Source organism: Maylandia zebra, linkage group LG13 (genome assembly GCF_041146795.1).
Source record: "Maylandia zebra isolate NMK-2024a linkage group LG13, Mzebra_GT3a, whole genome shotgun sequence".
Lineage (NCBI taxonomy): Eukaryota > Metazoa > Chordata > Actinopteri > Cichliformes > Cichlidae > Maylandia > Maylandia zebra.
This window is the reverse complement of record NC_135179.1, coordinates 12,997,091-13,011,078: the sequence shown is the minus strand read 5'-3', so window position 1 is coordinate 13,011,078 and position 13,988 is coordinate 12,997,091. Positions and strand designations below refer to the sequence as shown.

The following is a 13,988-nucleotide window of genomic DNA, read 5'->3' as shown; positions in this document are numbered from 1 at the left end:
AACAAAAAAACCCCAAAACAACCACATATGGTCATTATAGAAAAAACAAAAACAAACACAAACAGGATGTAACTAACAGAGACATGACATGCAGGCAGAGGAGGGAGACAAAGAAAAACGGGAAGTGATTTAACAAAACAAAAACAGGAATCAAAACGGTTAGAAAACAAAAACAGTGGTTTTTGGCAGGACAGTGGTCCTTCTCTGCATGGTGGCTGTTTCCTGCCACCCAAGGTCCAAATGGAGCATTTCTGGTTTTGTTGTTTATCCTGCTGTAAGCTTTTCTTCTGTTTATGCCTTTTCTAATGTCAGGACCTTCCAGATTAATTTACTTTGGCACACTTCCTGTCCTAACCCTCAGGTAAAGAACCATTTATTTCTTAAATATACTGATGCCCATAGTTCTGTTTATTATAGTCCCAAATGCTGAATATTTTGCTGTTGTACTGAGCTTGAAAGGTAAGCTTTAAATAAATGTTATGCAAGAATCAAATATATTTCCTTCAGCTGAAAGGTTAGTTGTTACCATTTAGGTACCAAACTTGAAAAAGCCATTTTCAGATTGTTTCACAGCACTAATGTGCAGAATTTGTTTTTAAACTTTTGGATGTTTTATATGCAAGTAGTTGGATCTAGAAGCATCTACTGTACGTGGGCCACCAAATACCTTAATAGGAGTGAATAATACATAATTTAATAGTAAGGCACTTTCCCAATATTAAATAATATTGTGTATAATCTGCACTCTGACAGGAGAGGCCCTTTTTGCTTCATGAAAAATTCAAAATTTTATAAGCAGTAATGTTTCTCATTATAATGCCAAGAATGAAGTGCCATTTTCATTTTGCCCTTGTTTAAAGCAGTTGGTTTAGGCTTCTCAGTCCCACAAGTAGAAAGTGTAAAAGCTCATTCCTCCCACTGTTGGTGTACAATAAGGCACTATTATGTGCTTCTCCATCATCACACTGCACATTTCTTTTTGTCTTCTTTAGGAAATGGTTGACTAATTTACTCATGAGGGCAGCTGTGTAGTCGGTTGGTTCACCTCCCTCTGGCTCCACTGAGACTATGGCGCTCTGTCAGTCATTGGGCTCCCTACATTGGTCCAGATGGAAATATCTTAGCCCAGCAGTCTTTAGATGGCTTAACGTGAAATTTGGTGCAGAGGGGGATACAGCCACACGCTTTTTGTTCTCTAACTATAAGACGCACGATATTTCTGGTGGTGTGTGAAATACCTGGAATATTAACTAAACAGCTTTAATATTATTAGACTCAGAGTGACTTGCTTGGTGGTACTCTGACTTTCCATCCAGCAAAGAAACTTGCTTAACATCCACATGCTGTCATTGTGAGAAAAATGGAAAGCGAACATTATTATTTAGTGGTTCAGAAAGAGCCATTTGAGTTTCCTTACTTATCACTAAACCTGGACTGAATTTTAAATTGACTAAATCTGAAGGTCATCAGAAGTTGTGTCCTGTAAATAGTTCCAGTATTGTATCAAGACAGTTTTGATGAAAAGGATTTTCTAAAGGTTGAAAGCACCAGACACTCTTTGTATATATAGAAACATTAACTGCATTTATTGTGTTTGTTTGCAAAATAAGCCTTTATCGGAAAAGCTAGTGTTTTATGAAATGTAATGCATGCTAAATTATTGCAGTTTAAATTGCCTGAGGCCTGAACTTCTGATCTTCAGAGTTTTCTGCATATTTTTTTGTCCCTTGTTAAACAAATTTAACCTTGTACAGCTGCTGTTATTGAATATTACTTAAACTTGCATTAAATGATTACCTTAAGGGTAACCTACAGTACTGTGCACAATAATCTTGAGACTGCCAACAGAAAAAGAGTTGAAAAAATTGGAAGGCCATTGCAAATTATCCCCTAAATTTCAAAAGCGTATACTTTTTAGACATAGTTGGCTATTAAAAAGCAGGATTATTATAGGGAGAAATAATCAACCCTAAAACTTTTGTATACATTACAGTGCTGGAAGTTTGAAGGTGAGAACTGTTGTGTTGCATTTTGCAAGCTTTGTAGTACAACATGGGCCTTCAAAGTGTACATCACCAAAAGAACACTTTGCTCTGCTGACTAACAACAGGTAAAACTATTTAGACAGCAAAATTGTTTCTAATGACAACATAAAAAGGTTTACATCACTCAGTAGCTAAAAATATATTTTTATGGCAAGTGTAGAAACAAATCACTTATCAAAATTAAAAGTTTAGGGGGCAAAAAGACAAACAGCTTTCCTCTGGACAAGAAGGTGAAAGCCCTGCATGCAGTTTGAGGTGTGATGGCTCAATGAATGGATAATAAGGCTGCAGAGGCAGTTTGGACAGACGGTCAGTGATCTTCCCGAAGGGAGAATAGACGTTATTTTACAGCAGATTGCCTACACTGCCCACACGAGCTAATTATACAGACTGTTCATGCGAGTCATGTATGGCAAAATTGTTTAATTACAAAGTCCCTGTTCATGCGATGGTGTGCTTTGTGAAAAACTGATGGAGATATTGGTTTTGCATGTAAAACTCATCCCTTTTGTGACTTTCATTAACACATGGTACATTATCTATATTTCTCATTAAGATCTTTTCCTTATATGCATATTCATTTAATTCACTACGCCTTGTGGAATGTTTAAAATTTGGACTTGTCTTCAAGATAAAAGTATGAGTAATCTCTTGTGGTGAAAATAATCTCAGTAGCTCCCCTGGATAATTAGATTTTTGTCCAAAAGCGAGAAAGAGCTTCTGTATGTGCTGTATCAGATGTGGAGGTGAAAAGGGTCATGTCATAAGATGAGTCATGACATAAAGTTGTCCCAGTGGACTGTTTGTGTTAGGAAAAAATGGGAAGTATGTCTGTGACAGGACCCGGCCTAGCTCTCAGAACAAGGTCAGTAGTTCCTTTGAGCACCGCCATAGATACTTTGACGCTCTGCTCAACACCGCATACGAGACTGGCAGGCACGATGAGGGCAAATCAACAATCTCAACACACATATATAAGCACAGACAGATCTCCTGGTTCAAGTATGCTGAAGTGCAAGTGGCTCTCAAACTTGAGGGAAGCAATTTTAAAGTCCTCACTTCCTTTTTGAAGTTTTTATCATTAGGGTCACAGTGCACTGAAGTAGGGCCACCTTGGATAGAAATCTTGGACAAGCACTCCTCCTCCATGGAAAAAAAAAGAAATCAGGCCAGCTGACACAACAGTCAACACAGCAGGGGGGTGCTTGAAGTGAGGGTTCATGTCCTTGCTTTTGCAGTAGTGACTCCTCAAAGAAGTTTCATTTGTTTTGTTCTGCCTTAACTAGAAAAGTAGAAGGTGACTGTGTGCTTTAGAGGGCAGACAATGGTCTACAATCCCCTCATCATGCCATGAGTGTGGTTCAGTTATTATCATCATAGCACTTAAAAATGAAAAATAATTACAACCTGACTAAAATATCGGTGTTAAGTAGGGTGTTTGGGGCCAAATTGGTGCACTGGTTGGTGGACCACATTTGCATGTGTGGTTGTACACAGTATGATTATAATCTCTGTCTCTAACAGACTCCTAGGAAATGATTAATTCAAAATTCAAACAAGAAATATCACATTGCTTTTTTTAGAAAGCTATTTTCACCCAGTTTGTTCTTATAAAAGCCTGGTTTGCTTGGTTTAGTGGAAATTGATGCTTGAGGTCGAAACAACAGACTTGCTGGAAGTTCCTTTATGAGTCTGCAAGATTAGAACAGGGATCACCACTCTTATATACTATAATAGATATCAGCAATAAGCTGTATTTGAAAAAGAGTCACCGCACTCCCAGCCACAGGCTATGAGCATGTGGCCATGGTCATTAGTGAGCTTCACTGTGAGTGAGTAAGACACAGTTTGCCAAAGTAAACTCGGGGGGAACAACTAGAAAAACATTTGTAACATCAAACCTAATCAGACACTTAAATCACTGTCACCCAGCTGAACATGGTCATTATAAAGAAGGTAATAAAGGCAAAGTGTACAAAGCTATCCAGAGGTCATAGCCATCCACGAGCCGGCAGCCTTGATATGAGCATTGAAAGGATCAAAGCAGCTATGGGGAAAATCATGGAGTTGAATGGAAAAGACATAAGGTTATTCTGTTATCAGGTAAAGTTATAAGCATGCTTTAAAATGCTGCAAGTACCTGACATTTGTTTTACCCTTGTGTTGCCCTTGGGTCATTTTTGTCCTCTAAAGAAATCTTTTGCTATCAAAAATGTGTTCTTTATTCATCAAATGGTCTGAAAATAACATAAGTTATTCATTACTATGCTATGCATGATTGGAATAAGTGTTGCAAAGGCCCATATTTTCACACCATACTGCTTTCAAACATCTTTGATCTTGGATCACTGATGTGTGGGGTCAAGCAATGACCATAACAACCACAACAACAACAGCAGGCAGCACAATGAGGAGGCAGGTGCTCTATATTCAATTCAATTTTATTTATACAGCGCCAAATCACAACAACAGTTGCATCAAGGTGCTTCATAATGTAAGGTAGACCCTACAATAATACATACACAAAAAGTATGCTCACAAATCTCCCTTGCACTGGAGGCTTGTGAGCATACTTTTTTTTTACCATGTTGTGCAAAGCAATGACCAGTAGAACAATGCATATATTGTCATCTAGTATAATCAGAAAGAAGAATCAATGTTCAGGAAGATCCAGGGTTAGAAGATATAGAAAATATTGTCAATATTTAGATCACATGCTACCCTTTCTCTGAAAAAGCACATCACCCACCTGCAGAAGTGGAAGAAGGCTATGAAGTGAAGGAAAGTGATGAAGAATCTGAACTATGTTCAAGTAGGTTCTCAGGCATCCAGGACATGGTAGTCTGAGGAGCTTGGAAAGAAAGTGACTGGGCTTCTTGAAGTTTCTTGAATTTTCAGAATGTGAAACTGAAATAGAAGATGTGTCAGAGGACTGCACATCATCCATTTCAATTATGATGAACACAAAGAATCAAGCAAGAAAGAGGAGTCAGCTGAGACAGAGGAATATTTGCAGTAATGTGAGGAAACATTGATCTGTTCTTCTATCCTTCCCAGTGACAGACGATGCATGACTCTCTCATGTGCCACAGAGAAAGACAATCTATCACGGTCCAAGCACATATGCCAGGTCCCATACTCCTTCAGTGGCTTTTCTACTCGAGCACTGAAAGCATTATACACCATGCATTCTGCTTGTATTCTGCTTTTTAACGTTCAAATGCCAATGGATGCATCAGAGACCAAGTTGGGGTTCAGTAAGTTGCCCAAGGACACCTTGGTAAGAACTCCAGACTAGAGCACACAGAGATTGAACCAACAACCATCCAATTAGTAGATGACCTGCTCTACAGCCAACGCAATGACAAACAAGGAGGGGCAACAAGAGAGGAAGAATAATGGATCGAATGCAGCTGTAGGCATATGTGGGTGTGTTGATTCTTACTGCCGTGCATCCAGTAAAGTTGCTACGGCCAGTTTATGACATCCTGAGTCTGGTAGAGAAGTTTTCATGCTGACACAAGATTAATCACAGAATCGCAAAAAGGATATAATTTCTTGATAAAGACACAATAGATGATCGTCGTTCATGACACAAGCGTGCTCCCATTTGAGGAGTTTGGAACAAGTGGGTGTTTCTCCTGCTGTTGATGTAAGATCCAGGTACTGATGTGACTGTGTGTGAGCGCCTAGTCCCCTTCAGAGGATTCTGTCCATTCCAACAGAACATCCCAACCGGGGAACTATGAGATAAAAACATGAGCAGTATGTGATGCCAGGTCCAGCTGTACATGGAACATGCTAGTGTATGATGGCAAACCATCTGGCCTGCAGTCAGGACACGCGAGTTGTCCCTAACATTGCAGAAGGTTTCCAAAAGAAAACAATCACCTGTAACAACTTGTTTACTGTTAAAGCAACCAACTCTGGTTGTGAAATGATAATCACAATAACTGATGATTTAATTTTTTTTTTTTACCCCAAGACAAAGGACAAGTTCATTTAAATTAGGTTTTATCAGACTTAAATTTAAAATGGAATAAAGAAATAGTGTCAAACTGTTTGAATTAAGTTTTAATTAAAAGTGGGGGAAAAATCCACTTCATATTAATTAAGTGTCAATCAAACCAGATGGGGACATTTTTGACCCCTGAGGGGCTTAAAAAAAACCCCTTTCTTACTAAAGTTCAAAATACAGCACTCTGTAGTTAGACAAAAAGTCAAAATTATCTAAACAATTAAATATTTTATTGTCTCGTTTTATTTTCGCTCAAAAACTGAGTGCACTTTATGTAAACAAGGCCTGGTGGCCCTAAAATGTATAATGTAGGGTAAATTTTGTGTTAATGTGTTGGTCTTAAGTAAAACTAAGATGTAACACTGAATTGATTGACAATTTATACTTTAAAAAAACAGTCAAATGAAGTGGGAACATTTTTGACCCCTGAGGACCACAGGTGTATGGAAATCGGGAGGACATTATGAAGGAGTCTGCTGGACTCACTTTTGTAAGGTATCCTGTAACTTTGTGCACTTGGGGAATTGCAAAGTTTAGTAATTGTTTTTTTATTATGAAAATACAATTTTTACATTACATCTGTATATGCGGGTAGTTCTTGAAACTGGCAAAAATGCCAGAATTTACAAAGTTTATCTGTTGCTGCTTATTTCAATTCCATGTTATGGGAATAAGATTATGCCTGGAAAATGAAAGATTCACAAGGCTGCCAATATAATATTTACGTTTTCTCTTTTAGCGTTATCGCCACATACTGGTTGAACTCAACGCCATTTGTTCAGGTAGACCGCAGGCGCAACTTCTACACATCGAATGAGCAAATATCACACAAGGTTTACTATTTAAGACACTTTAGCTTGTACCTGCACATCTTTAACCCGGTATCTGACTTGACTGTCTTTCTACATACACACAAAAAAGGGTGAACACTATCCCGTCAAGTATAAATTACTGCAGATAGTTTTTCTTAAATCCAGTTTATTTTATGGAAAAATCCAGTAAAAAAAATAATGATAATATTGATCTAAAAACTAATTTATTGTTTCTAGTTCTTCAGTATTTTTTCCATTAAGCACAATTCTGTCAGTGATCACTTAAACATACAGACAATGTGACAATGATATTCCAATAATATATTCAAACGCAAATCTGGATGTTTTTGTATTATACTTTTTATTTTTTTCATATGAAACAAATCAGTTCTTCCATTGTGTTTTAAGTGTGAAATGTCTGTCATGAATTCTCACAGTACATTCAGTTAATGATATGAAAGAAAACATCTTTGAACTTGGCACTTAGAAAACAACCACAAAGAATTGTCACCTTTATTCATTTAGAACAAAATTTACAAAGCCATTCAGTCATTTTTTAATACTTTTTTGTTTTTTAAACTCAATTGTTGAGAATATTCAAAATACACTTTTTAATGTTGCTTCTCTCGCTTTGTACTTACAAATATGTACATTAAAGTCTTTGTGTCTTTTCGTGTGTTGTCTCATTGGTAGTAAAAATCCTTTTTTTAGCATTTTATTTATAGCTCGTCACACGGCCGGCACTCTGTTTAGCTCTTCGCTATTCTGTTTGAGCTCGAGTGTCTGTGAATGTTCGGCTTGCTTAAATGGATGTCCCGTGGCTGGCCTCACTGGCTTCTGGGATGGGTCCTCCTGGCACTGGTTGGTAGGACATTGGCATGGGTGTCTTGACTGGGCTCTGCCGGAAGAGCCCTCCGTTGGGTGCCCTGTGTTTGCAGCGAATAGAGGGCATGGTGGCACTGCTCAGAGGCAGGGGCAAGGTCCTGCCAGCGGACGCGCCCAGTGTCCTTCCTGCCCCATGACCCTCCTGGAGGAAGGTGGTCACAGAGAGTGGCGGTGGTCCGCGATGGGCTGGGTAATCCCGAACAGACAAAGCCTCCAGAGACTGGCTGGGTTGCATGCTGCCAATGTCCAGGGCAGAGATCTCTATAGACTGACCTGGCAGCTGCTTGTGGGCTAAGTCCTCGTCCAGGAGGCTGTTCAAACGTTGGTGGACCTGTTCCAGGTTCACTTCTTTGTCCTAAAAATAGATTGAAAGGAAGGCAGAGCCAAAGAGCGTGCATAGAATAAAAGAAGGCAGTAGAAAAGACAGTGGAGAGAGGTTTTAATGGAATGGAGAGCATGAATGTAATCAAAGAGGAGTGTGATAAAAAAAACAAGTGAAAATGAATGCAAAGTGAAAAGGGGTTAAAAGATTAAAAGAAGAAATGAGAAGAGAATAGAGAGTGAAAGAAGACAGAGAAAGACAGGTTATAATAGTCCTTTCATCATAAGCTTTATAGTTAGTAATCTTCAATCTTCAAAAAAATCAGCTGTTAACAAGACAGGCTCTAATGGATGCACAGACTATGTGAGACACTAAAGTGTAAATGGAGACGAATTAGGTAATGTCAGTTAATTGAAGTAAGCCACATTACTTTGAAGAATCTTTTCAAATATTCCTTTTTTTTAGAGGGGGAACATACATATGGGACTGGGGAGAGAGAAGCCAAATAAGCACATAACTGTTTATCAGACACACATTTTCTAAAAAAGGTTTTCATGCTTGCTTTTGAATGTTATTCTATAATCATGCACCCATTTAAGTTGAGGCAGACTGATGACAGACAAAACTAGACAGGCAAATAGCAGGAGAGACCATGGGGGTGATATGACGGATGAAGCAACTACAATCTACCCCTGTCGGGCCCCATGCCCCGCCCTTTCGCCCTGTCACAGCCAATGACCATCCAGTACAGTGTGTCAGGCCTCTCCTGACCTGTGTCAAGAGCCACGGCCTCCTCCCAGTCTGTCTCTCTGTCAGTCCAAATGTCCCGCCTCCCTTCTGGTAAGGAGCTTGTTATGTCATTATATGTCAATGATCCAGAAACCCTTTGCAGAGCGTAATCCTTAGTCACCTGCTGGAGACCATAGACAACGATACATAACCAAAATGATCCCCGTGAATCCGGACATTGACATATAATTGTAATAAATTACTACTTGGCTAATAAAAGGAATAGTTTGACAATTTGTGGAAATACTCTTATTGATATATTTTCTGAAAGTTAGATGAGACAGGTGTCAGTGTTTAATAATAATTATTATCATTTTTAGTATTATTTTTATGGCAATCAAACTACAATTTTAGAAAAATACAAAGTGGTTAAACATATAATTCTGGCTTAAATGAGCGCAGCTGCTGTAAGCAGCAGGGTGTGTTTGTGTGTGCGATAGCAGAGCTGTATGGATATTTGTGTGCTCAAAACATTTTTGTCAGACTGGAAAAATGTGACATAGATGCCGACTGTGTAAATTAATAAACTTATCAGGCTCACACCTCTATTATTAAGACAAGGGTTGAGAAAAGCCTGACAAACATATAACTACAACTGCATATTCTATTATTTCAGGGTTTTTTTTTTTATGTGAATAAAACGGTAAGTAAAGTATTATTTGAAGCTACAGCCCCCCTGTCATTAAAGGGTCTAAGAGCAAGTAAAAAAAATTATATAACAAAAAACAGCTCAAAAGCGTAAGTGTTGCTATGCAAGTTTTATATAAAACCAGAAATTACTAAACTTGGGGTTTTTTTACTGCCTGCACACTGAGGTCCAACTTTCCCAGGAATGGACACACTATTTTTTAGAGAAGTGATTGATGAGTAGGTGGTGAACTTATTATGAATATAACCTGTTATTCAGCAGGTTAGGTGTGCTACGTAAGTTGCCAAGTAAGAAGTAAATGGCCTTTATAACAATAAAAACCCAGGTTAAAACCTCTGTTATGTTGCTAAACCTCTAAACTTGCTTTGTAGTACAGACCAGATTCTTTTTAATATAGATGCCATATCCAAGATGATGTTAAAGAATATAATTTGGCATCGTGTGACTGAAATAAACAAGACTTATTTGATCTATTTGGTCAGTAATTTAGTATTGAAAACTGCATGGCTAGAAGATTTTTTGAATTTCATGTATTAATTCAGTATTTAATTGTTATTAGACTTTTGCCTTAGCGGTGACGCTTTTTCTTAAAACAACTACATCCCATTCTCCATTGTTCACCTCGATGTTAACTATGTTTCCCTACATGAAGAAACTGGTGTGCGGCAGTATGCAGAGTGCATGTAGTGAGCACGATCCTGTGGCTTTAGACTGACCCTGATTCACTGACATATGCACAGTACCTGGTGCAAATGTTTGATGAATCCAAATGTGATTTTGCACATATGAGCAGTAATGAGAGTAAGCCAAGACTCGCTGTTTTTTCTGTAGCTAACCTGTGTTCTAAAAGAAAGGAATTTTTCATTTTTAAAGGAAAATTGTTGTGCCATCACGTTTCTGTAATTATTGACAACTAAGCAATTAAGTGTATTTCCATAATGTCAAACTAATTGGCCGGTGTGTTCAGGCTTGCAGCAGAGTTTTGCTTTAAATGGCTGTCATAATGCCCACATATTGTATTCTAATGCTGTCATGGGGCCACAGAGCACTGCTTAAAACAATTTAGAATATAAAGTAATAGTCCACCCAAGTCTTTTGAATTTTAATCACTCCCTGTAGGCATGAAAGGCAATTAAAGTTTGTGCAGTGGTCAGCTTGATTTCATGACTGCTGAGCGGATTTTTTTAACCACATCTCAAAGTAAACATCATATTTGTTTTAGTAGTTTAATCTAACAAATACCAGAAAGTTTAAGTGAATTATACAACTCGACATAATGTTAAATCTTGGAAAGACTTTAAAACTCGAAAGACAATCCAATTATGTTCTAAAAACGGCAAAACTAATATTTGTGAAGAGCAAACACAAAAATCCTCACTGTGTTTGGTTTGGATCAACTACTTCACCATTTGGGTACTTATTAGTTACTTTTTTGTTCTGCCATGAAAACCTGCCATCATTGAATCCATGTGAAACCAAGAAAAACTACATGCTTTTCGCAGTCTAGAAGGGAGCTGTGAGACATGCTGTCACTTATCTTAAGAAGCAGTTTGGGTCCTATAGATAAGATTTTGTTCTTTGCGTCCTGCTGTTCATTACTGCTGTAGCCAATCCTGTGTTCATGATATCATACTCTACTGTCATAAAATGCTAGCTCATTTTATGGCCTTTTTTTTGGTTTGTTTGTTTGTTTTCCTGGACTGTACCAGTTGTGAGAGTACATTTTACTTTTTATTATTGTCAACAGTTCTTGTTTCTTTAATTTGTCTTCCTGTTTGTTTCAGTTTAAACTGTGTTACAGAATAGTAAATTTATTAAAATAATTTGTCTGCACCTTTCCCACCTCACTGTTACCTGCATACATGTAACAGATTTTGAATGAGTTGTAAACTGTTGCATTTGCATGCGCAATTGGAGTAGGAAATACAAGCCTCTAGAAATCTCCTTGAACTGCTACAATTCTTTATTTACTGCTCCCTATACATCGGATATGCTGCCCAGCATCTTTATGTGCTTCTTTCTTTCTGCCTTAAATTTCCACACAGTCACATTTCAAGACTACAGAGCGTGTGTGTTTTACAGTCAAAAGATTTTGGGTGGAAACATCTTTCCAACATATCAACAGCAATAAAGCACACAACCACGATTAGAGTTAGCACATCTTGTCTTTTTAAATAATGGCAGCGATGTTTGTGTAATGAATCTCACATGACAGCAATATGTGGTTATTAAGAGAGCAGCTACTGCTGTCCACACAAAGACTGTGAAATAGAAATCATCAGCAGTAACTCAAACTCTCATATGCACCAAAAAGCAGCTTGGATGGAGTTTGATTTACTGTGTGTTTTCCAGGGCAGGACTGGGTCTTAAATGGGTATTCTCATCCAGTATTGTTGGACTGTCAAGTCAAACAGGCAGGTCAAGGCTCAGATTCTTTACTATCTGCATTTGCTCACACTTTAGTTTAGGGATCCATGTCAAGCCTTAGTTGTCTGGACGCCTCATGCAGAGGGGCTGCCCAGTCGACAGCAGCAAGATAAAGTCTGAGCTCTAAAGCATTAAGACTTGAATGGATTAGCTAAAGAGAGCTATTGTACAACTGAAGCACTTATCGACTCAGAAGTACAATTTCAGTATGTGGTATTAAATTTGCATGTTATCTTTTCACTGCGGGTCTCTCATGTGAGCACCAGTGACGGATTTTTAATTTTTTTTGGCAATTAAGGATTCTTTGTGTCAGCATGAGAGAGAAGCCTCAGAGAAGTCCCTTACAAAGCACCCCAACCTCTCTCCCAACATGAGAAGGAATGAGTAGATTGATCACATGATGTCTGGACTATCATCAGGGGCACACCTATTATAACTGGGTGTACTGCAGCTCTACTAAATCGGGGCTGGTGTCAGCGCCTGCTGGATCCATAAAGTAGAGTGTGGCAGTGGCATCTCTGGGCAGGACCGGGGGGCCCGGGGGTCTGGGTCTCGACCGGGGCCTTGGTGGGGCAGGGGGACCCGTGGTGGCCACCATGGCCAGGTTCTGGGTTAGAAGGCCCGGGCCTGGGCCCTGGCCCGACGAGTTGTCAGTGGTCACCTCTTTGGGCTGCTCTCGTCGGCAGTGGTTGCTGTTCCACCACGTCTCCAGTGCAGCTACTAGGAGGGCCAGTAGCAACCCTGCGGCAAGGATGCAGAAGACGCCGGCAAAGCTGTGGAGACGCAGCGCCCGTCCCTCTGGCTGGGCTTCTGTGTGGCTCTGCAGGTCACAACGACCTTTCTTTGGCCACCACTTCTGCTTCAAGATGTCAAGATCCCCCTTTTCTTGAAGCTCCAAAATCCTGCTCAGAGAAAAGACTAAGTAGTTCTTTCAACACAGTAGGTGGAAATCTTCATGTAATAACCACAAGACAAATCCTTTGCTAACACTGATTCTGATTAAGTCCTAGGTAACAGAATGATAAAGGCAGAAGAGCAGAGAATTTTCACCACAATATTATCATGTAACAATAATTCAACGATATTGTGTAGCTCACGAAATGAGAGTAAATAACATAAAACAAAACATGGTTAATGTATTGCATGTATTAGCATTTCATTGTAACCTCATTAAAATCCCATAGAGGGTAAAGCTATTAAACACTGCAGTTCTTAGTTTACAGAGCGCAAGATGTGACACTGATTGTAATCAAGAATCAAAAGTTCGGTTCTATAAAAATGAAGCAAAGAAAATCAGAGCTTAGGAGTAATCAGTATCATATCAAACCGTATAAGCACAGAAACAAAGATGATCAAATACGAGAGTTGGCCCATTAGTTAGTGCACAAATTACAGGGTAAGGAATAGATGTATGCTGGGGAGAATGATGATGACTGATCACAAACACAGGCGAAGCAGTTAGGGTGTCCCACTGGAACAGTTAACTTTTTGCACAGTCATTGCTCAAACTGTTCAACAGTGACTGACATTTATGCATTTTGCAGAAGCCTACACATTCATTCATTGCAAAAAGGCATAAGCAGATATACTGCCAGAGTTATTTATATACTTTTATACTCATGAAGTGTCTCAGCCTCACCCTATGTTCAAATATTCCCATCTTTCACTGAAGCAGTGTTTGTGGCAGATTAATCAGTCTTTCTTTTTGAGTTGGTGCTTGTCGAGAGTTCATGTTTTCACATCTAATTAAATATTAATTTTCATTGACAAACAGAGAGTGCCATGGAAGTCGGGAGCGTTTTTATTCCTGGGGAGAAAGTTTCCTGCCCTGCTTTCAAATTTTAAGACGTGAAATTACTTGTCTGTCCTTGAGCCAAATGCAACAGACAAATAGTAAAAATATGCTTCAGATAGAGGCCAACAGTATAGAGACCAACTTTGCAATTCAACCTTGCTCTGCTACACTTGCCATAGTTGTCCACGTAAGAAATATGCACAATTAGTTTGATCATCTATTTAGAATAATCCCTTAAATGAAGAT

The 13,988-nt window shown here is 38.8% G+C and overlaps 1 protein-coding gene across 4 annotated transcripts in view; it reads right to left on the bottom strand.

Moving 5' to 3' along the window:
* Window positions 1-7,224: 7,224 nt before the first annotated feature.
* grid1a (glutamate receptor, ionotropic, delta 1a) overlaps window positions 7,225-13,988 on the bottom strand; it is a 289,059-nt gene continuing 282,295 nt past the window's right edge. Inside the window, exons 15-17 of one of the 4 annotated variants that reach the window (XM_004551461.3) lie at window positions 12,609-12,849; window positions 8,854-8,995; window positions 7,225-8,115 (exon numbers count right to left, since the gene is read on the bottom strand). In XM_004551461.3, the coding sequence (XP_004551518.1) occupies window positions 7,703-8,115; window positions 8,854-8,995; window positions 12,609-12,849 (796 nt within the window). In that variant the 3' untranslated portion in view covers window positions 7,225-7,702. Of the gene's footprint in view, window positions 8,116-8,853; window positions 8,996-12,374; window positions 12,850-13,988 lie in introns of all 4 variants that reach the window. The other 3 variants (XM_023153530.3, XM_004551462.3, XM_076891554.1) reach the window with 3 other exon arrangements.